The 21,054-nt window shown below is 40.8% G+C and overlaps 1 protein-coding gene across 1 annotated transcript in view; it reads right to left on the minus strand.

Annotated features, from left to right (window-relative positions):
• Nucleotides 1-21,054, minus strand: part of GLB1 (galactosidase beta 1) — a gene marked incomplete at both ends in the record, with an annotated part of 46,674 nt that overhangs the window by 7,674 nt on the left and 17,946 nt on the right. The window contains 11 exons of the mRNA XM_081996358.1: nucleotides 4,925-5,056; nucleotides 6,153-6,266; nucleotides 8,151-8,240; nucleotides 12,361-12,435; nucleotides 15,430-15,542; nucleotides 16,003-16,043; nucleotides 16,140-16,261; nucleotides 17,155-17,213; nucleotides 18,438-18,618; nucleotides 19,938-20,032; nucleotides 20,859-20,919. Of these exons, the coding sequence (XP_081852484.1) occupies nucleotides 4,925-5,056; nucleotides 6,153-6,266; nucleotides 8,151-8,240; nucleotides 12,361-12,435; nucleotides 15,430-15,542; nucleotides 16,003-16,043; nucleotides 16,140-16,261; nucleotides 17,155-17,213; nucleotides 18,438-18,618; nucleotides 19,938-20,032; nucleotides 20,859-20,919 (1,083 nt within the window). The remainder of the gene's footprint in view (nucleotides 1-4,924; nucleotides 5,057-6,152; nucleotides 6,267-8,150; nucleotides 8,241-12,360; nucleotides 12,436-15,429; nucleotides 15,543-16,002; nucleotides 16,044-16,139; nucleotides 16,262-17,154; nucleotides 17,214-18,437; nucleotides 18,619-19,937; nucleotides 20,033-20,858; nucleotides 20,920-21,054) is intronic.

Consider the following 21,054-nt stretch of genomic DNA (forward strand, 5'->3'; position numbering starts at 1 on the left):
ATTTCAAGCTTACAGTCATCTTCAGGCCCACGGAGTCCTGTTTTATTTCTATGGAACCATGTGTGCAGCACACCAAGGTACTCGCACAATGAATGCAAAAGCATTCAGCCATATAACTGCTTGAATAGACACTGCATAGAAGCTGTTTTTCAGTGCAATTTAACTTGGTGTTGCAAACACCACATGTCAAACAGGAACAAGCAAAACCACATTTTCTATGGCCTTAAGAGGGCTGATACTATGTTGTGTGTCTGTTCTGATGTCTAATAAGCATTGCACTGACTTTACAAGCCTCACCATCAGTACAAGCACTAGTTGGTTTTCTCTTCCTTTACCTAGATGCCCACTTTACAGAACAGGAACTTATTTTTCTTATATCAAAATAAAATGTCTGCACAGAGTTAAGTGGCAAAACTTTTCTATACACCCTAGACTTTAGTCTGTCTAGGAATCAACTGAAGTAATGCAATGTGTGGATGTGGCACTTCAGGACATGGTTTAGGGGACATGGTGGCGCTGGATTAATGGTTGGACTTGATGATCTTGAAGGTCCTTTCCAACCTTAGTGATTCTGTGATAACTTTAGCCCAAACTTTCTAACCTGCCTCCCTAAGACCATCTTCAGGCACTGCAAACAGTGTGATTTTTCAAATGAGGTGAAGTGCCTACTAAGCATTCTTACTTTGGTCTGCATAAGAATTCATATTCAACAGTCCAGACACGGATATAAATTTTCCAAGTAAAACAAAGATATAGGTGGCAGTAAGCATGTGAAAAAATATAGAAAAGACAGAAACCACACTCTTCCTTCGTGTTCTTCAGCAGCAAGATTTAGATCAGCAGGGTGTTTTAAAACCAAAATCCTTCTAAGATTTGTTCCCAAAAGCTAGAAGCCTATTTCCATTTCAAGCTTAAAAAAAGTGACTAAAAAAACCAGCTGAACAAAACCCAGAAAAGCTATCCTATTTGCTTAGAAACGTGAGGCTTCACAAAGTTCACCTCTTCCCCTAAAGTTATTTTTGGAAGCACAAAATATCTAAAACCCAAGGTATAATTATCCCCAGTTTTCAAAATCAACACAAAGAACAGTGTGAGGGAAGGATTCTATGGGAAGAAGCAACGCACGTATTCCAAAGCTACCCGAGAAAGGCTGCCTCTTCTACACAGGATTCTGCTTTCGGAGGATTATTCTTACAATGTACATGTCTACTAAACTTGCTTTCACTCAAACTTTTAAAAGGTTGAAACCTGGGTATAAGTGTGAATTTCAGCTCAACCACAGCAACAACTGAGCACCTCCCCATCCATCTTTTGACACTCAGATACAGGCAAGGTACCTTGAAATGACAGTATGAACAGAGTTGGTACTACTGCTACCCACTGAATTTATATGCCACAACCACAGAAAAGCCTCAGTTGCCGATGCTTTTAATTCAGAGGCTTTCATACATCCTAAATGTTCCCACACAAATATAGTTTGTTCTGATTAGAATTTAAAGAACTGCATGCTTTCCAAAATGTAAGGCAGGGGAAATTGCTTTTCGATATGGCAAAAGCCTGTAGGCTACCAGCTTAGCAAATGCTGACAGTTAAATTGTTTTGCCTTGACTAGAGTCTTAGCATAATTGGAGATACACCTAGAAATCCTCACCACTAGACACTTGAATAAGACAACTGGTCAATTAGACTCATTTAAACCAAGTCTCAGCTTCAGTTCTTCTATGCTGCTTAATCATAACCAATATATCCTTCTTCAACAATGCAAACAGGCCCATCCTACTCACAGCAGCAAAACAAAAGTTTGAGAACAGGAGTTTCTGCCTCCTGGTGATCTTGCAGGTCTCTTCCCAGTCTATGTTTTATGACTGAACTAGATTCTCTAACAGGCCCAAACTTGACCAGAGTTTGTGGTTTCATCAACTAGGCTGGTCAAGATGCATCCTGTCCTGGTTTCAGCTGGGATAGAATTAATTTTCTTCACAGAAAGCTAGTATAAGGCTATGTTTTGGATTTGGGATGAAACTAATGTTGGTAACATACTGACGTTTTCAGTTGTTGCTAAGCAGTCAAGGACTGCTCAGCTTCTCATGCTGGCTGCCCAGCGAGTAGGCTAGGGGTGCACAAGAAGCTGGGAGGGGACACAGCTGGGACAGCTGACCATGGCTGATCAAAGGGATATCCCACGACATATGATGTCATGCTCAGCAATATAAGCTGGGGGAAGAAGGAAGGGGTACATGTTTGGAGTTACGGCATTTTGTCTTCCCAAGTAAATGTTAGGTGTGATAGAGCCCTGCTTTCCTGGAGATGACTGAACACCTGCCTGCCCATGGGGAGTGGTGAATGAATTCCTTGCTTTGCTTGCAAGTGCAGGTTTTGTTTTAGCTATTAAACTGCATTTATCTCAACCCATGAGTTTTCTCACTTCTGCTCTTCTGATTCTCTCCCCCATCCCACCGGGGGAGAGTGAGAAAGCGGCTGTGTGGTGCTTAGTTGCCAGCTGGGGTTAAACCACAACACATCCACACTTGGGTTTACTTTTTTTCCCTACTTATAACCTTAAAAATCCTACTTCCTCACAGCATATGTGCCTCTGCTTGATAACTAAATGGTATGGTTCAGGCACACATCTTTCCTGTGCTGTTTATCTTTCTCCTGCTCTTGCATCCAAACTAACCAAGAAACACTTTGGACAAGTCTTAATTCTGCTCCGAGACACCTACCACAGAAAGAATTTAGATTGAGAGGAAACAGAAGCTTCTAATTTGCCTGGCATCACCCTAGCACCAAAAGGCACCACAATCACCAGTCGGCTATAAACCTGGAGAGTCATTAAACATTTGACAAACTTTCTGAAAGAACACCACCAAATCAATTTAGGCCAAGTCAAATCTAGCGGTTTGGGGGCTGCAAAGCTCTTCTTAATTGTAAAGCTTTGTAATTACTCATTACTACTTGTGGCCTAGTAATATCAAAAAAGCCAAAAAAATAGCGTGCTGTGGCACTGAACACAGCAAAAACACAACAAAAGACTGGCCTCTACAATACTCCTCTCTTTAGCAAATATCACGCAGCACTGGGGGATTCCATTAAGTCTAAAACTAGAAACGTTTCCTTTCTGCCCCTGCCTTTCCTAGTGTTACATTAGTGGCACCTCCACTACATTGGGTTTAGATGGTAAGGTTTTGGTAGCAGGGAGGCTGCAGGGGTGGCTTCTGTCAGAAGATGCCAGAAGCTGCCCCCATGTTGGACAAAGTCAGTTCCAGCCAGCTCCAAAATGGACACACTGCTGGCCAAAGCTGAGCCCATCAGTGATGCTGGTAGTGCCTCTGTGATGATGTGTTTAAGAAAGGGTAAAAAAAGCCCCAATATAGAACCTGTGTGGCAGCTGTGAGAGGAGTGAGAAAAATGGGAGAAAAACAGTTCTGTAGACACCAAGGTCAGTGAAGAAGGAGGGAGAGGAGGTGCTCCAGGCATTGGAGCAGAGATTCCCCTGCAACCCATAGTGACACAGGTTGTCCCCTCACAGCCCATGGCAGACCACAGTGGAGCAGATATCCACCCTGCAGTTTGCGGAGGACCCCACACCAGAGCAGGTGGATGTGCCCTGAACAAAGCTGGAGCCTGTGGAGAGCCTGTGCTGGAGCAGGCTCCTGGCAGGACTTGCAGTGAGGAGCCCACACTGCAGCAGGTTTGCTGGCAGGACTTGTGATCCCGTGGGGGACCCATGCTGGAGCAGTCCATTCCTGAAGGACTGCACCCTGTGGAAAGGACCCATGCTGGAGCAGTTCTTGAAGAACTGCAGCCCATAGAAAGGACCGACATTGCAGAAGTTCATGAAGGACTGCAACCCATGGGTGGGACCCCACACTGGAGCAGGGGAAGAGTGCAAGGAGGAAGGAGTGGCTGAGATGAAGCGTTATCAACTGACCACATCCCCTATTCCCCGTCCCACTGTGCTGCTTGGGGGGAGGAGGTAGAAGAATCAGGAGTGAGGTTAAGCCTGAGAGAAGGGAGGGGTGGGGGGAAGGTATTTTTAAGATTTATTCTTATTTCTCATTATGCTACTCTGTTTAACTGGCAACAAATTGATCTCCCCAAGTTGAGTCTCGTTTGCCCATGACAGTAATTGCTACGTGATCTCCCGGTCCTTATCTTGACTCACGAACCCTTCATCATATTTTCTCTCCCCTGTCCTTCAACAGGAGGGGAGTGATAGAGTAGCTTGGTGGGTAACTGGTGGCCAGCCAAGGTCAACCCACCACAGCCACTCACGTGGGGAGGTGACAGTTCCAAAGTGTAGCGCAGACCCAGAAGCATTCGGAAGCTTTCTGATAATTATCTCTAACACCTGATCAGTCCAAATCTGAACTGGCGATTTTGCATGGTAAAGTGCTTGTGAGACAGCCTTTCCTAGCCACACTGAAAATACTGCAAGGGTACGCTGCTGACAAATAAAGTGGGACATGGAGAGAGATACAAAAAAGTATATAAAAAAGCATATAAATACGCACACATACATACACACACAAATACAACCCCAGGATTCACAAGCCTCAAAGTACAACCAAGATCTAGACTGATTTCCATCTCATTCTTGGAGTTTATCCAAACAATTTTGCACATTTTAAAATGTTAGCTACAGGCTCAACATAACCTGAAAGTCTTGTGGGTGACACTTTGGCTGACAACATAAGTGAGCCAACAAAAAAAAATTTGAAAGATGTCTGTCAGTTTTTAATTCCACCTTGATTTCAGTGACTGGAAAAACTCAAATGAAAACTACCTCAAAATAAAAATACTTGCTAAAGTTACAGCTGTGTAATCCTGATCTTTTTGCTCTTTCTAACCCACTACTTTCTTTTTAACCTGTGGAAAAGAGGAAGAGCCACCACAATTCAGTAATTCAATTGATTTTACTTACTTTAAAGTCATTATTGTATCTACCGAAGTTGACTCGGCCCATATTCTCTACCAAGATGTCCAGATTTGCTCCAGCCTTCCCAGTTATATTTATTGTAAGCGATTTGTCCCTTTCAAGGACACCTTGAGGAACCTGTATGAATTACACCAAGAGGAAGAAAACAATAACCACTGAAAACCAACAAACCCCTGTTATTTGTCTCTTCAACTTACATGAAGAAAGGAAAGAGGACAAAAGAAACAAAGTTTTAAAAAAACTTCCTTTCCTCCTCTTGCATGCAAGCATACACACAAAAAGCTGCTATGTCAATTGCAGTACATGAGCTGGATGTGCTACTAGGCAGCATCTAACTGACACCATCTCTCTCCCTAGCTTATTTCAACTGACTCAGTCAGCTGTTAGAATCCTAGTGGGTTTTGATGCACCTGATTCACAAAAAGCAAGCTCTCAAATTTAGTCTAGTGACTGAAACAATTTTGGCAATATCAGTGATTAAAAGGGGCTTCATCTTCCAATTAAGCTTGCATCAATATTTAGTATTATTTATTCCCATTCCCACAACATAAGGAAAGAAGAGCTTGACCTGGGCACAAAGGTGATGAGACTCAGCACAGGTCAAAGTTTAATTAAAATATAGGCTATCAAAATCTGTGAATTGTTATTAATTTTCGTTAAGCAAGAAAAACCCCTGCTTAAGGGAAGAAAGATAAAGTTCACATCCTGTACAATAAACTATTTTAAAAAAAACAAACAAACCCTTGTGGTCAGAAGCCAGTTTCATGATGTAAGACATAGGCTCAGGCTTCCACTTCCCCCCACCCTCAAAAGAAAAAAAAATAGGGAAGAATAAAAAAAAATTAAAAAAAAAGAGAAATCTATGGAAACACTGTAGAAAGCCACCAAGCATATATAACATTAATGTGTTTCATATACCTGCAAGTAAACCCTTCTTCTAGGTTCCCCCCCACCTTTAGGTCATGAATCTGTATCAACATTCAAATAGAAACAATTACATTTTCCTTAGAAATAAGTCAGTCATATTTTCTGAAATATGAACATGAACATTTAGTATGAATCAACTGTATACTTCCTTACTTCCTTCATCTAAGATTATCTAATAAAGTTGTTTTGGTAAGCTGGAGAAAGGAGAAAAAAAAAGCCTGCCTGTATCCATGACTGTCATGAAGGCCACTCATGGCAGAAATGAATACCAGCAAATAATGTTTACCCCATCAACAGAGACATAGGCGCGATCATGGACTCCGTTTAAAGGTGAAGACAGTTGTGTTGGCTCCGTACAGTTTTTTGGAAGCGCAGTTCTGTACAGTACAAACCCAAAATACTGAGAAAAGAAAAGAATGGAAAAACCCCCAAACAGATTAATGAACCAAGTCATTCCGTAGCTTCAATTCAGGTCATGAATTAGAAATATCCCACATTCCTGCCTACACGCTCAGATTGAAACGTTAACTTTCATTCACTTCAGATAGCATCTATCACAGATACCAGCTTCAGATTAGAGGTCACTTTGACCTTTAAGTAATGGGTGTATATTCCACAGAGTTTCCATTTTTAAATGTTTCATCAGAACACTTACATAACTTTAAAAGATAAGGGTCTTGGCTATGAAGGTATTTCCTCAATAAAAACACAGCAGTTAATGACCTACAGTATTATTTCTTCATTAAAATCAATGACAAGATAACTGGAAAATCCCTTCATAACTGAGTTTATAGAACAAACTTGAAAGTTCACTTGTCACCCAGTGTCCATAAATTGATATATTCATCGAGTTGATACGATCCATTTTAAAAAATACCTGATATATACCAGGAACATTTTGGAATATTTTTCACTAAATTCCCCATCAGAAAAGGAAAAAAAAAAGTCACAGTCATTAGATTTATTCTCACCACAAAGTGAAACACAAATCAATAAAAAAATCAAAAAATGCATCGTCTCTTTCACTCAGTAGCCACAAAACCATTTATCTTCTAGACTTGGATTAGAACATAACCCTGACAGGAAGAAGTGAGAGTAAACCATTTCCATTCTGTTATAATTATTATATTTGCATTACATTTGCAACAAGGTGCTCAGAAAAGGAGGAGAGGCAAGGGAGAGAAAGAAAAAAAAGTAATTCAAGTATGCTAGGAAGGTCTGCTGGCTGCCCTCTTCTCTCAGGAGTTTTCCTAAGCCGAGTATTAAGGGCGGGGAAGGCCAGAAGACAAGCGAGAAAAGCCCACTAGAAATTACATCCAGCCACAACTACCTGCAGCTTCTCTCATACCTCTGTATTAGCGGCTTGGAAAGGAAAAATCTGAGCTTTGAGCGCCCACTTGACTAATGCCATATCCCAGGCATCTGTTGAACTGCTCCCCCCTCTTCTCCCTCCCTAACTCTGACCAGCATCACAGTCTCTCGAGTAGTTTATTTTAGCCGCAGGCAATTAGCACCCATGCTCCAGTCTCTGCCAAATTTGGCACAGAAGCGATCAAGGAGCCTTGTAACCTCAATGGAAAGACAGAGTCCCTCAGCAGCAAGGGAAAGATCTGACTGTGAGGGAAGATATGGGAAGTCACCAAAATCTCCTCCAAACAGAGAAGAGTGGGAGTCAGCACAAGCCACAGGAAAATGCAGAGAGGTATTTTTCCTATCTCAGCCAGTGGGATGAATGACCTTGGAAGTGGGCTGCAACAGCTCCAAGAGGTTGCTCCTAAAGGTTTCTCTCATTGCATTCTCTTGCCTCACCATACATGTAGTAAAAGAAAAGGACTACAAATAAGTAGGAGGCCCACAGAAGTGTAAAATAGATTGCATTCCCCAACCTCTAGGCCTCCTGACTTGTATGAGGAAGCAGTGTCTCAGCCACTGTGCTCACTCTACTAACAGGTGGGGATAAGGAAAATTAGCAGTGAAGAAAAAGATGGATTAAAAAAGTCTCTTACGAACTTGAAAATCACTACTTCAAAGAGGAGAGAGATAAAGATGAAAGCTTGGACAGCATAGATACTACATTCATGGAAAGAGGAAAACCTTGGGTGCAAAACAGGAGCACTATCGAATATGGAAATGTCTCCAAGGCAAAAATCCTGGACATCTCTATAATACTATTACTTCTGTGCTAAGTTGTAAGACACTGGACATAAGAAGAGTAATACCACAGAGGGTTGTTCAAATAAACTTTACAAAATTACTGTGAAGGGCCTACTGAAGGAATCCTCACCTGCTTTAACTCAACAAAGGTTAACGGGTAAGTGCTTTTCACTGGCCCAGCAGCTGACAGCCTGTCAAGAACCTCCACCACAGTGCCCACCTGCAGCATAGAAAAAGCAGATATATGAAGGTAAATAAATTTTAATCCAAACATAACAGCTTGCATATCCAGCCACCTAGGTGCATCTGTCCAGAAAGCAAAGAAATCTTAAGCCTTTACATCATCCTTACAGACACATTAATAATACAATACAGAAAACTGATGAATCTTGAAAGAAACATGCTACCTGTGGAGCAATGTTTTAAAAATCCAGATGTTCTAAATTTGCTATGCATTCATAAAAGTGACCCTTTATTATTTAATGAGAACTAACCCAGGAGTTTCTCACAAAAGTTCTATAAACAAACACAACTGCTCTGGATAATTAATATGAAACAATTATATTACCTAAACTTTACTGAATTATACTTACAATCAAGCTAGGAAAAATGGCACTGATCTCCAGTGAATCACTCTGAGCTAAGTAGGGAAACAATTTCGTTCCGTCAAGAGTTATCCAAGATTAATTTACCCTATTTAGTATAAGGCTGTAATTCAGTGTCACATATAAGTAGCTGGACTGATTTCAGTGAGACTTGGAACAAGGTTTAGGCTAGTCACATGTGGTATCTTGCTGAGTAAGGACTTACATGTGTACAATTAAATTGCCTTTTGTTGCCATCTGCAATTTCCTTTTGCAATTATAGAGTTTTCAACTCATCTACAATATTCTCTCAAAGTCCACTATCAATTTTATGTTAGTGAAGATGCACACAATATGCCTAGTGTCTTACAAGCTCAAAAAAATCAATTCCATTCATATTTTTCATGCAAGTGTGTTTCACCAGAAATATTGTCACTCTTCAATGGTAATTACACATCAGACATTCAAAATATTTCTTAATGCAGATTTACTTTCAAATGCTTGAGGAAAAAACATAAAAACTATTAGGCATTTAAAATCATGTAAAACTGTATACTATAAGAGCATTTACAGCAATACAAACTTCTGAGGCTACTTCAGTAACAGCAGTATTGAATTTTGCAAAGCATACATGAAAGTCAGCAGTGCTGAAATATTAAATTATATATTAAAACGTACATAACTGCAAAATGCTATATGTGACAAATCAGCACGAATCATCTACATACGCACAATTATTTCTTCAGTATAGTACTGGTTTTGGTTGGGATAGAGTTAAATTTCTTCATACCTATGGGGCTATGTTTTGGTGAAAACAATGTTGCTAACACAGGGATGTTTTAGTTACTGCTAAGCAGTGCTTACACAGAGTCAAGGTCTTTTCTGCTTCTTGGACTGCCCCACCAGCGAGGAGGCTGGGGGTGCACAAGAAGCTGGGAGGGGACACAGATGACCCCAGCTGACCAAAGGGATATTCCATACCATATGATGTCATGATCAGCAATAAATGAGTGACCAAGAACTCCTCAGGGCCCTCCAAGTGGCGACTAGAAACCACCACCTGCTCACATGCCTGCACAGCCACGCAGACACATTGTAGGCACTAAGACTCATTTACTTCCCTCTGAAAAGGATGCTCCCCACATCCTGGGTCTTAAGCCCCTAAACCCTGTCATCTTGCTCACATTTCTTGAGCTCATCTATTGCTGTTCTGCCTTTGCCTGCTCTCATTCCTCATCTTCAACACTACTCTCTTGCATCTATGCAATAAGATTTTTCCCTCATTGCCTCGTTGTCCCTGTCCTGTCTTCTGCTCTTCTGTCAGTGTCCCCAGCATCTTTTATTAAATTTTTTCCCACCCAGGAGAATTCTTTAAAATAATTCAGAAGCTCAAAATGAACAACTGCCTGATCAGGAAAAAGCAGGGGAGTTTGGTTTTGGTTTCTTTTTTTTTTTTTTTAATTTCTTTTCCCTCCCCAACTAGCCTGGGGCAACCTATTTGCAAACATGCAAAAACCAGCAAATATGACAGGCAGCACTGCTAAGAGCAAAGATGCCTTTTCCTCAAGTTTAGGTCCTGAGTAGCTGATCAGGTACTTAAAGACTGAATTGTCAGAGGGTACCTTGTGGAAAAAAAAATAGAGAACAGCCTGCTCTGGTTACATGTACCTCTATACCATATAACTCCTGAAAATACTCTGGAGTCTCCTTTCCCTCTTCCTTTCTGCAAAAGTGTCAAGGGACTTGGTTCGCTGCAGTAGATTCAATGCTCTGCATAACAGACTGACTGCTGGACCTCAGCTGCACAGTGAAGCTTCACACAGTGCCTGTTTTAGCACTGTCACTGCAAACAATATAGCTGGGAAGTTCACTATTATAAGCTAAGTCCTATCATTTAGAACACCCCCTCTCTGATATTCACCCAAATACATTCAGGCTTCTCCATACAACAAGGCGCACTGGACCTGGTCCCAGCAGGGGCTAGAATGCATCATGGAGTTGGGAGGATGTCTTTGGCTGGGATGGTACAAACCCTCTGTGACTTGAGGCTCACCCTGTGTTGCAAGGTAACCAGAGGAATAAACTGCCGCTGAAGTTCACAGTGGGTTCAGAGAGTAAAAAGCAGCCTTCTTCCCAGAAAATAGTTCTAGAGACTTTCAGTGCAGATGGCAGTATATGTATAGGCAGTGACAGGAACTGGCAGTTTAGACATGCCATCTGGATTCCTAAAACTGCCGGGTGGAGAGTAAAACACCTCCTCTCAAAAAAGCAGGAAATATAGAAGGTGAAAAGGTGCGGTAACAGGGCTCCCAATGTGATGGCCAAGTCAAAGCTGCAATATTTGAGCAAGTTTAGTCATCTGACTCCTCCTTGCAAGAGAGGTGTCTGGGCCAGGCACCCGGCAGCATTCATTTCTTGAAGGCATGAAAGAGAAAGTTCTAGTGAAGTTGAACAGCCTATCTGAGAGCCAGGAACCATGAGAAGATGGGAGACTGAAAATCTGATTGCTAGGTTCCCAAAGGCTGGCAACCTATGACAGCAGCAGACGTGGTGGGTGTACTGATAACGGTATATAATTAGTCACTACCAAATATAAGCCAGTTCAGTGTAACCTCATCTGGCAACCCCTGCCCTAGAAGATCTTGAAGATACTCAACAGTTGTTGAAAATGATATAGATCTGTTTCAACTTCACTGGTGAATCACTTTTATACAAAAAGTATTTCTGCCCACCACTTGAGTGGGATGAATTGAAAATGCCTGCAAAGCCTCATCACTACCAAATTTTGCAATGCTTCAGCTGCAGCACATAACAGATCAGATACACTGCTGATTGGAAAGGTGGCTGCCAAATTAGAAGTGCAAAGTATAAAATCAAAGCATTATGAATTACAGTATCCAGTACACCAGCTGCAGTAATCCCTCACCTCAAAACAACTTGTCTGTGCCCAGCATAATGAATATAGCCAAGTTCACACCTGTTGTCTCTTCCATCCGTCCTTAAACTATTATCTACACTCACTGCAGGAACCTAGGTCGCAACCGTATTTCACAGAAAATTGTCACTGGTCCTGAAATGATGGTGCTATAGACAAAATCCAGCTACTCACAGGCTGACCAGTTATACCAGTGTTGTCAGACAGGATACAGCAAGGCTGGGTTCTGCATGCTGGGTTCTGCATGCTTTTCCCTTGGCAGGAAACTAATTTAATTTCTGTCATCAGCTACAGATTTTCACAAATCTTCTAAGAAACTTTATCAATACGACTTTCAAATTTATTGAAAATGTTCCATATTCAAAATTTAAACGCCTAGAAGCATTTAAAAGACATGTATATCCTACCTGCTGCTTCTACTTCAGACGCATCACCAGCTAGAAAACCACTCCTTGCTCATAGATCTCATGTTAGCATTCCGCCAGCTACATTACTCATACATGACATATCTTAGACAACTATGTTTCTGTTGTGTTAATAATATATTTGTTTCAGTTGAGTAAAACTTCAGGAACATACTGCATATTGTAAAAATTATCTTTTTATATCCAGATAACATACATTTTCTAATTTTCCACCATGGGCATGATGGAACCTCCCAAGGTCTGCTCCCTCCTTCTTAAAAGTTTACTTTCAAGGTTTTCTTCTTTATTTTGTATGATATGTAGAGACTGCCATGACATCCTCATGAACACTTTTTGCAAGAAGCAAACATACAGCGTTACAGAAAGATACACAGAGTATTACAGATGTTAATTTACCTTCTGCAAGCGAACCTTCCCATATGCACATTTGGGTGTTGTTGGAGGGATAAGACCTTCTGGTAACTGCTTATACTAGAAAGGGAAGGAGGGAAAAAAAACACATGAAACTTCAATACAGACATGCTTTAACTGAATTTTCGCTTTTCACTTCACAACTTACAAAAGTAGAACTCTGGCTAAAAGTAGATAATCGCACTGCGATAAAGGATTAAAGCTGGATGTAGTCTAAGACAGTTTTTAAAAAAAAAAAAAACACATCCGACTTGATCACATGTGATAGAAAATTTTTAATAACTATTCAACTCGAGGTAACAATAAAAAACATAGCAAATAAACGAGCTGCCAAAGAATCACAGTGCCCTTGGAGCCCTCCTGTGGCTAGAGCTTGCATTACTGTCTTCTACAACCCTCCTGCAGTCGTCTCACCAGTCCATGGGAGCTTGAGTTAACATTTCCAAGTCTGTAGGGCAGTATCTCCTCTCCACATGACCCTTCCTTAGCAGCACTTTCATATGGGAATTGTTAGCCTCTTGTGCCTTTCCTTTCAGTGCCACTACACTCCACCACCACCTGCTAATCCATTACTGCCTGGGATGGTTTCTTTGAGAAGCAGGCCTTGAGACCACAGCCTCCTCCACAGCTCCATGAACCCTTGAGGTCCCATTGTTAGCTTCCCTCTGGTCCCAACTGCCCAATCACAGGGGAACATGACAAGGAAACAGTCTGACTGCCAGGCTATTTCTGTTTACTTCTTGCCCTATATCTCTAGGAAGAACCACCTGAGATCAGAGAGAAGGTGTGAAGGGTGTCCACCACTTTCTTGGACACCTTTGAGGAGTGGCAGGTCTAGACAGTGGCTTTCTGCTCCATACCCTAACCTCCTGCTTTCTGATCCTACAACCTTCTTTTCTCTTTGCCATCATTCCCTTCTCCCTTTCCTGACATTACTCATCTCCTGCAACATCCACTCTTCCCATCAGTTCTTTCATTTACTGAACATGGCCCTGTCTCCACGTTGTAGAGAAAAAACTTCTGCAGATGAGATACCCATGTGAATAAGCAATCTAAGCCTACATTTTAATACACATGCACATATGACTGCCCTTGTAGAAGGCTATCAACCTGCACATTTGGTGACTTCCGAGTGCTCACTTTGGCATCTCCTAGGGGTTTTTTTATAACCAATTTGGTGAGGGGCTGAAAGGCCATTTTTCTTCAAGGATTTTACTTTGATTTCAGCTTGAAAATTTTAGCACAAGGCATGATTTGCTGGGCTTACACATGGTATATCCACCATAAAACTCATGCTCACCTCTGCACCAAGACATGTGGGTTTGTTTGGTTTTTTTTTTTTTAGGTGGTCTATTTCTTTTAGCACAGTAGTACAACTCTCAATGCCCTCCTGTCAAATCTCAACTATGGACTGATGAAAGCCTGATTTATATTTCCGGTAACAAGTTCATTTCTTCCTTTCTGTATCTGAAAATAATCAAGATATTCAGGCTTAAAGAAAAACTATATTCACCCAAGGGAAGTAGTCAAAAGTAGGAAATTTCAGCCCAAATCGTAAAAATTAGAGAATGCTGTCAGCAATTGAAAGAAGCTGTAGACTGAAGCCCCTCTTATTACATTTATTAACTGAAGGGAACAGTAAAGGAAGATTATAATGTGTTAGCCTTGTAGCACAGCTAACATGTTGAAGACAGTCATTAGTTACTGGCAACTTAATTTTCTTACATCAGCTCCACCTCAAACTGCAACTGAGTAGATAGACTGTTACGGGTTTAAGTCCCACAGCACAGACAAGAAAACTTCACTGAGATCCTATGGATACGGACGGTAAGAGATAAACAAACCACACCAAAAAAAGCTGTACCATGACCCAACACCCCTTAGGTTATACTGAACACTTCAGATCTTATCAAGGTGCTCTCACTGCACTAGAACACTTCTTACATTTCAGATAGGGATCTTGCCTTGAAGAAAACAATTCAAAAACAGGAAGTTCGGGAATTTCTCAGGTGTAAAAAGCTATGTCAAGACAGGCGGTTCCCCTTGAAAGGCTATCAGAATTACCACATGAACAGAAAGCTTAGAGGTAATGGTGAAATTGAAGAAAATGATTCACAGAAGCCTTCTGCAGGTATGGAGATAAAAGCATGCTCAACCCTAGAAAAAGTGATACACACTTGTGATAGATCTACTCCCATCAAAAAACTCTTCTAGTGAATAGGAACGTTGCCGGCACGCAACGGGACAACAAGTACAAGCCCGAGCCTTGGGATTCCCATGGAATCTGTTTTTAAGCCTCATCTGAATGGCCTCCAAAGGAAGGCTATTGAAAGTTCACATACAGGTTCCATGTTTCACTTCAATCTCCAGTTTGTAGAGATACCGTGCGTTTTTACAGCAAGGCAAAGCTAGTCTCACGCACTAGCTACAGTCTGGGGCACCACAGAAACAAGATGTGTTAATTTGGATAAGAACGCTCGTTCTCACACAGGCCCAAAACCACAACATTAAGTTTGGGATACAGACAGCCCAAGCACCAAGCTGCAGTGCATATCAGGCTGACATCGAGTGATGAGTCTAAGCTGACTGAATGTCTGCTTGATGCTGCAAGGGAAAAGCTCTATTCACTCCTCCCCCATCTCTACTCCCAGCCAAACTTTTCCTTGCCTCCCCCTGCTCCCCTTGTGCCAGCACCGGCTCTGATCCAACCAAGTGAGCTGATTCAGCTTACTGACCTTCAGTTGAAAGAAAACAAATGCAGCAAAAAAGCAGAGCTGAATCATTTTGGTGTCAGTCCTGCGCCTGTATCCCCTCCTCTGAAAGGAAGGAGGGAGCCACTGGGACAGAAAGGATAGCCAGAGAGGTGCAAGATCTTTCCCCTTTTGTAACAAGCAGCAGTTAAGTTGGCCTAATCCCCTTATTCTACTTCACTGCCCTCACCTGCAGAAAATAGTGAATTCAGAAGTAACTTATACCAACACAAGAGCGAGAGAGTTTGCAGTACACCAGGGATGTTTCAAGGAACCATTCTAAACACGTCCTGGGGATACTCACCATACCAATGACTTCCCTCAAGGCAAAGTATTTTTCTGTCAGATCCCCCGCTTCACTCAGTGGAGCATCATAGTCATAACTAGTAGGCTGTGGCATATATGGCATATTAGCACCTAAGGGAGGGGGAAAAAAAAAAAGTAATAGAAACAGTGGAAGAGTTGCTTTTTTCCCCAAAAGGTATCAACTTTCAGAATTCTTTCCAATCACAGACAGACTCTGCTACATATTTAGATTCAATGTAGGCCTTGGGATTTGTCATAGAGAAACTATTCCTGCTGGAGGACAATGTCCTTCTGAGCTCATGCTCCTCTGTTATACAGTCTTCAGAAATATTCTGAAGAGAAACAAATTTATCTATGTTTCAGCTGTTTCACAGGACTGAGTGAAGCAGAAGTAGCCTTTGCAAAGATAAATACCATGTGGGTTTAGTACAACATGTTGGCAATAGACAGTGAACAGCTAGTGCAGTCATCTTTTGTCCCGTGAAAGCTGGTATAGCTTGTTCTTTCACAGAATACATTACTACCTAATTCATAAACAGCTCCCCTACATCATTAGTAAGTAACTTCTTACCATTCCAATAGGCAAAGTTAGTCCCACCTATAAACATGTACCTAAAAAGGAAAAAAAACATCCACTTAAATCAGGTTTTGCTGAATTGGGGAAAAAAAGAACCCCCCCAAATTAACCTCTATTGAACACACACTTACAGGTTAACGTTAGCACCACGTGCCAGGATTTCATTAAGTGTTTTAGCTATAGATTGTGTGGGCACAACAGAATGACGGTGCCCCCAGTGATCCAACCATCCAGTATAAAACTCAGAATTAACCTGAAAGGAGGAAGGGCAAAAGAGGAAGGGAAAACATGAAGAGGGAACAAGAACAGAATGCAATGTGATTTAAGGTTACTAATAGTAAGAGGGAAGGAAAAAAGGCACCTTGACTCATTTGAGCCATTTTTAAACTACTATAAATACAGCGAAGTATACACTAAGTCAGTCCTTTTCAGCAGATTACTGGTCAAAGAAATTAAAGCAGTGTTTCGATAATTTCATACGGACACTTTGAAAATAAATGCTTAAGTACCAAAGAGCATGGATTTCTTTAGTACCTGTCAATATGAACATGTTTCAGATGCTTGGCATTCAAATAAATGATGGAACCAACACATTCTCTGCAAAATAGCATACATAGACTAGGTGTAATGAAAAATTAATCTTTCAAATACTCAAACTGCCTTCTAAACAATTTCATAGCACAGAGATAATCTTGTGCCCTCAGTGGATCTTCTCCCTTTGTCAAAATGGCTTCCAGTGATCTCACATCCCATTATACCTTGTGTAAAACCTCTAGGGTAGCTGAAAACAGGAAGCAGCTTTTAACCTGCCCTTTTAATTTTGCTTTTAACTTCCACCCACACACATACCCCACTAACTCATCTAACCATACTTACTGTTTCCGCTGCTTTGTAAACATTTGTCTTAGCAAAAAAAAATACTGAAACAAAATCAATACCTTTTAAGACTAAAATAGTATTTACAGAACAGTAGTTAATGTGGATTTGACAAACACATAGAAGCGTCTCTATTCAGGTTTTCTTACTGGGAAATTATGTCTTTGCAAACATGTCCCTGAAACTGTCCAACACACTGTTATCAACTCCTCTCTCATTAACCACTGCACGATTAGGAATGATACAAGAAATTTAAGTGAAAAGACATACCAAAGGGCCCGTAGGTTCACTGCCCCTTTGAGCTAAGAATGCTGCTGTGACATTGCCACCTACGAGCAGATAGAAACAAAATTGAGTTGCTACACCCATGACTTTCAGTCCTTCATTTTACTGAAATAGGTCTCTTCTCTGCCTTCCAACACCTCACAAAAATCCAGACATGAAAGTTACTTCAGAAGCCACAGGAGTTAATACCTTTGATTCCAGTGTTTAAGCTGCAGAACTTATTTAAAATATATACATACATGTATGCATGCATGCCTGCCTTTGCTTTTGAGATACATCTTCTGAAAACCCAGCTTTTCTCAGGAATGACATCCTGGCACCAAAAAGTCTAAGAAGTGTCAGAATTGCTACTTGGTCATTGAAAAGTACAGATCTCAGGTTGTGGTACCAAGGCTATGGGGAAGAACAGAAGCCAGACAATCTCTAAAGAGGAGTTTCACTTCTGATCACTCCCAGTGGCTCAAGCCATAAGGATTGGAAATAACTACTTCCATGAGTAGCCCACCATCTCATAAATGATTCACATGAAGGAGTTCACAATTCCAACCTACTTGTAAGAAAACAGATTCCTGATAAGCACATATCTTGGACTGTAGAGAGAATAATGTACAAAAGGGGCCACAGGTAAAAAAATACGGCAAGATCTATCTTGGAGTTTGTTTTTGTGCCTTAAACCTGTTTGGCCAAGTCCGTGCAGTTTATGAACATTTACATCATTAAGTCTCCTCTTCTATCAAAAGGGCACATTCTGAACACACTATGGTTGCTTAGCTGTTCTTCAGGACTATATCACAGCAAATTGTGGCAGTGTGCACATTTCTAATGATAATCTTCAGCAGTAATTTTTTTCCCCCCATAACCACTAGCTTAAAAAGAAATTAACTATGAGGGCTGGATTCTGGGAGAGAGAGAGGACATTAAAAAAAACCAAACCAACAATTAAAAAAAACCCCAACATCAAAAAAATATATTAAAAAAAATCAATGGAATCAATGACAACTATTACTGCTAATTTTTAGGAAATACGCACTATGAGCGGTGTAAATTATTTCTTCATGACTTCATGATGCGAGGAAGTGATTACAACTAACTGGGTACTTGTGGGTGATTCTTTTATGTTTAAGAGTACATCAAATATACATAAATGCCCATTACCCCAAAAACACAATTGAACAAAGCAGTCAGGTTTGTCAAGCAGTCAAGTCAGTTTGTCCTGCCACAAACACACACGCAACAGAACCTTTTGGTAACAAACAGCAGTCTCCAACCTGGGGCAAAGTCCACTGTTGCGTAAAGACCCTGAAGAGCTCCACATCTCAAGTGAAACTGGCTTGCACCATCAGTTGTGAACAGCACCACCTCATCCCCAAGGTGCTGGCGAAAGAGTTTCAGAAGGGAACGCAGATAGTCATAGTCGCATGCAAAGTAGCTTCCATATTCATTCTCTACCTGCACAGTAAAAGCAAGTCAGTAAAGCAGTAGCCAATTTCAGCCTGCATCTGATAGTAAAAATGGAAAGCCCAAATCCAATCCTCCTCTTCCTTTGACAGCAATGCTGAAAATGTCATTTTTAACTCCAGACCTGCGGAGTAAGAGAAGACAACACTTCTAGGCACTCATTCCTCATCTGTACCTTACAATGGGGCAATCATTATGTGGAGGTAAGTCATTTTCCTACAAAATCACCCTCCACAAAAAACTCTACCCTAGCTACTTAGCAACAGTGATCAAAACACAGTCTCTGTTAAAAGTGGAGAGCTATGACCCACCTCCCAAGCAGAACAATAAAACCATAAAACAGGTTATGACATGATCAAAACTGGAGTAAACTGGACTTCCAGAACAGAGGCACCTACAAGGGACTCTTATAAATAGCAAAGCCCTGCAACACACTCAAAGGACTGAGGGGAGCATGACAGCCCTGCTACTACTGAGATGTATGCATCTTGCCCCCCCTCACCCCCACAAGGGGATGGACTTTCAAGCTCCAGATCCAATGCCACACATACCTGAGGGTTATTTCTGAAAATCCTGTTATAAGCATCTTATTTCTGCCAAGGAATAATTTTGCTCAGTGCTTTTGCTCAACAGACATAATACACTGTTCAAGAATGATGATTTTGGGCATATTATAAGAAGGGTCTCATGTCCCATCCTCTGACAACCAGGGAGTTAAAAAAAAAGAGTATTTGACCATAACAAAAGCTAAGAATATGGAACAATCACCACTGTACATCTAGAATGAGTTTAAGAGAGTAGAATGAGTTTTAAGAGAGAAGCTACTTACCATGAATGCACAACATTGTGTTCTGAAACATTTACAGCTTAAGTTAGGTGCTAAGAACTAAAAAAATCTAAGGCTATTTAGAGGCTGTTTTGTCTTAAGTTTTAGGCTTACTTCATGCTGCTTTTGCTTCTATCTGCAGGTATCCTTATTCCCCTTTTTCCTGTCAGAGGGTTTCAGGCAATTGTAAGGTATTTTGGCTTTATGTGAGAACTGGCATGAAACTCAGATCTAAAAGCTCCACAAGTTTTCTCTATTGGTTTCTATAGTTGTGGGAAACAACTTTGATAGAGCAGACGAGTGCTCTCTGAATTCTGGAAACAGTACATTTGGTTCTTTAGGATAAGATTTCTTCAGAATGTTTCAGCTACCTGGAATCGTTAAGGAACATCTGTGACACTATCATCCAACACCCACGGGAGCATCCACAAGAGCAATACAAGCATTCAGGCTGCTTGGGTTCATTTGATTTTCAGGAAGTTACCTGCACCATGATGACTGGACCTCCATTTTGATAGAGGTGAGGCCTCATCTTTGGCAAAAGGACACCCATCCATTTCTCTACTGCTGCCAGGTAATCTGTGATACACAAAGAATAAGTGTTTCACAACTTTTCTGCTTTTTTCTAGTTTTTGTTTTAAATTATATATGGGTAGTTTTTACTTAGTGTTCTAACTATAAAAAGTATAACAGAACAGCATTTAGTGAACTGATGTGCTCTTATACTTGTTGATAAATGTCAGCTTCCAGAACAGTTTACTAAAAAATAAAACATTTAATACTGATAAACTTTGAAAAATCACCAGACTTCAATATGTCTCACACAGGTAGTCCTAATACATTTCAAGAGGAAAACAAATTTGAATGTTACTATGTGTACTGTTTTTTTTAAAGTAGATAATTTATCCCACAATGAGCAGAACTGAAGTCAGATATTGCAGATATCTTCATCCCCTAATACACACTCCAACAACCACATTAATCTCCTGTTTCATCTCATCTCTCCATGCCTGGTCCATGACCAGGTAGCATGTAAGAATGCTGGAACTAGTGCTGGAATTACATGCACACTGACCGGCCAGGAAGGGTCCCCACAATGAGTGGCCAGTTGGCCGTTGCAAAACCAAAAAAGTCAAAGCTGAGAACTACCTATCTTTTCCTCAGTGGTGACAATCATTTCTCTCTTGGCACCAATTTTCATGAAACTTGTCAATACCTTGGAAACTTTCTACCCCACTTTGTTTGTTCTGTGTACTTCTTGAATGCACACGTCTAATTAAAAGTACTAAAGATTTTACTCACAAGATAACTTAAGCTGAAATATGAATTACCTAGTAATGGCCTCAAACAGCAAGTCACCTTGCTGCTAAAGTGTACGTTTGCTAGTCCTTATTGATGCCTCTACCTGAATCAGAAGACCTGAGAACAATAGATTTCTTCTCCAACAGCCATGCAGGAAGACCTCCCTGGGAAAAGAAAGGGAATCACTTCAGTAACCATTTTTAGGAAATGTAAGAATTTAGCCTTTTATCAAAACATATACTGAGACCTGAAGATTGATTTTCTACAAGTAAGTAATAATTCCCATGAAAAAACAAATA

Source organism: Phaethon aethereus, assembly GCF_964289735.1.
Source record: "Phaethon aethereus genome assembly, chromosome: 2".
Taxonomy (NCBI): Eukaryota; Metazoa; Chordata; class Aves; order Phaethontiformes; family Phaethontidae; genus Phaethon; species Phaethon aethereus.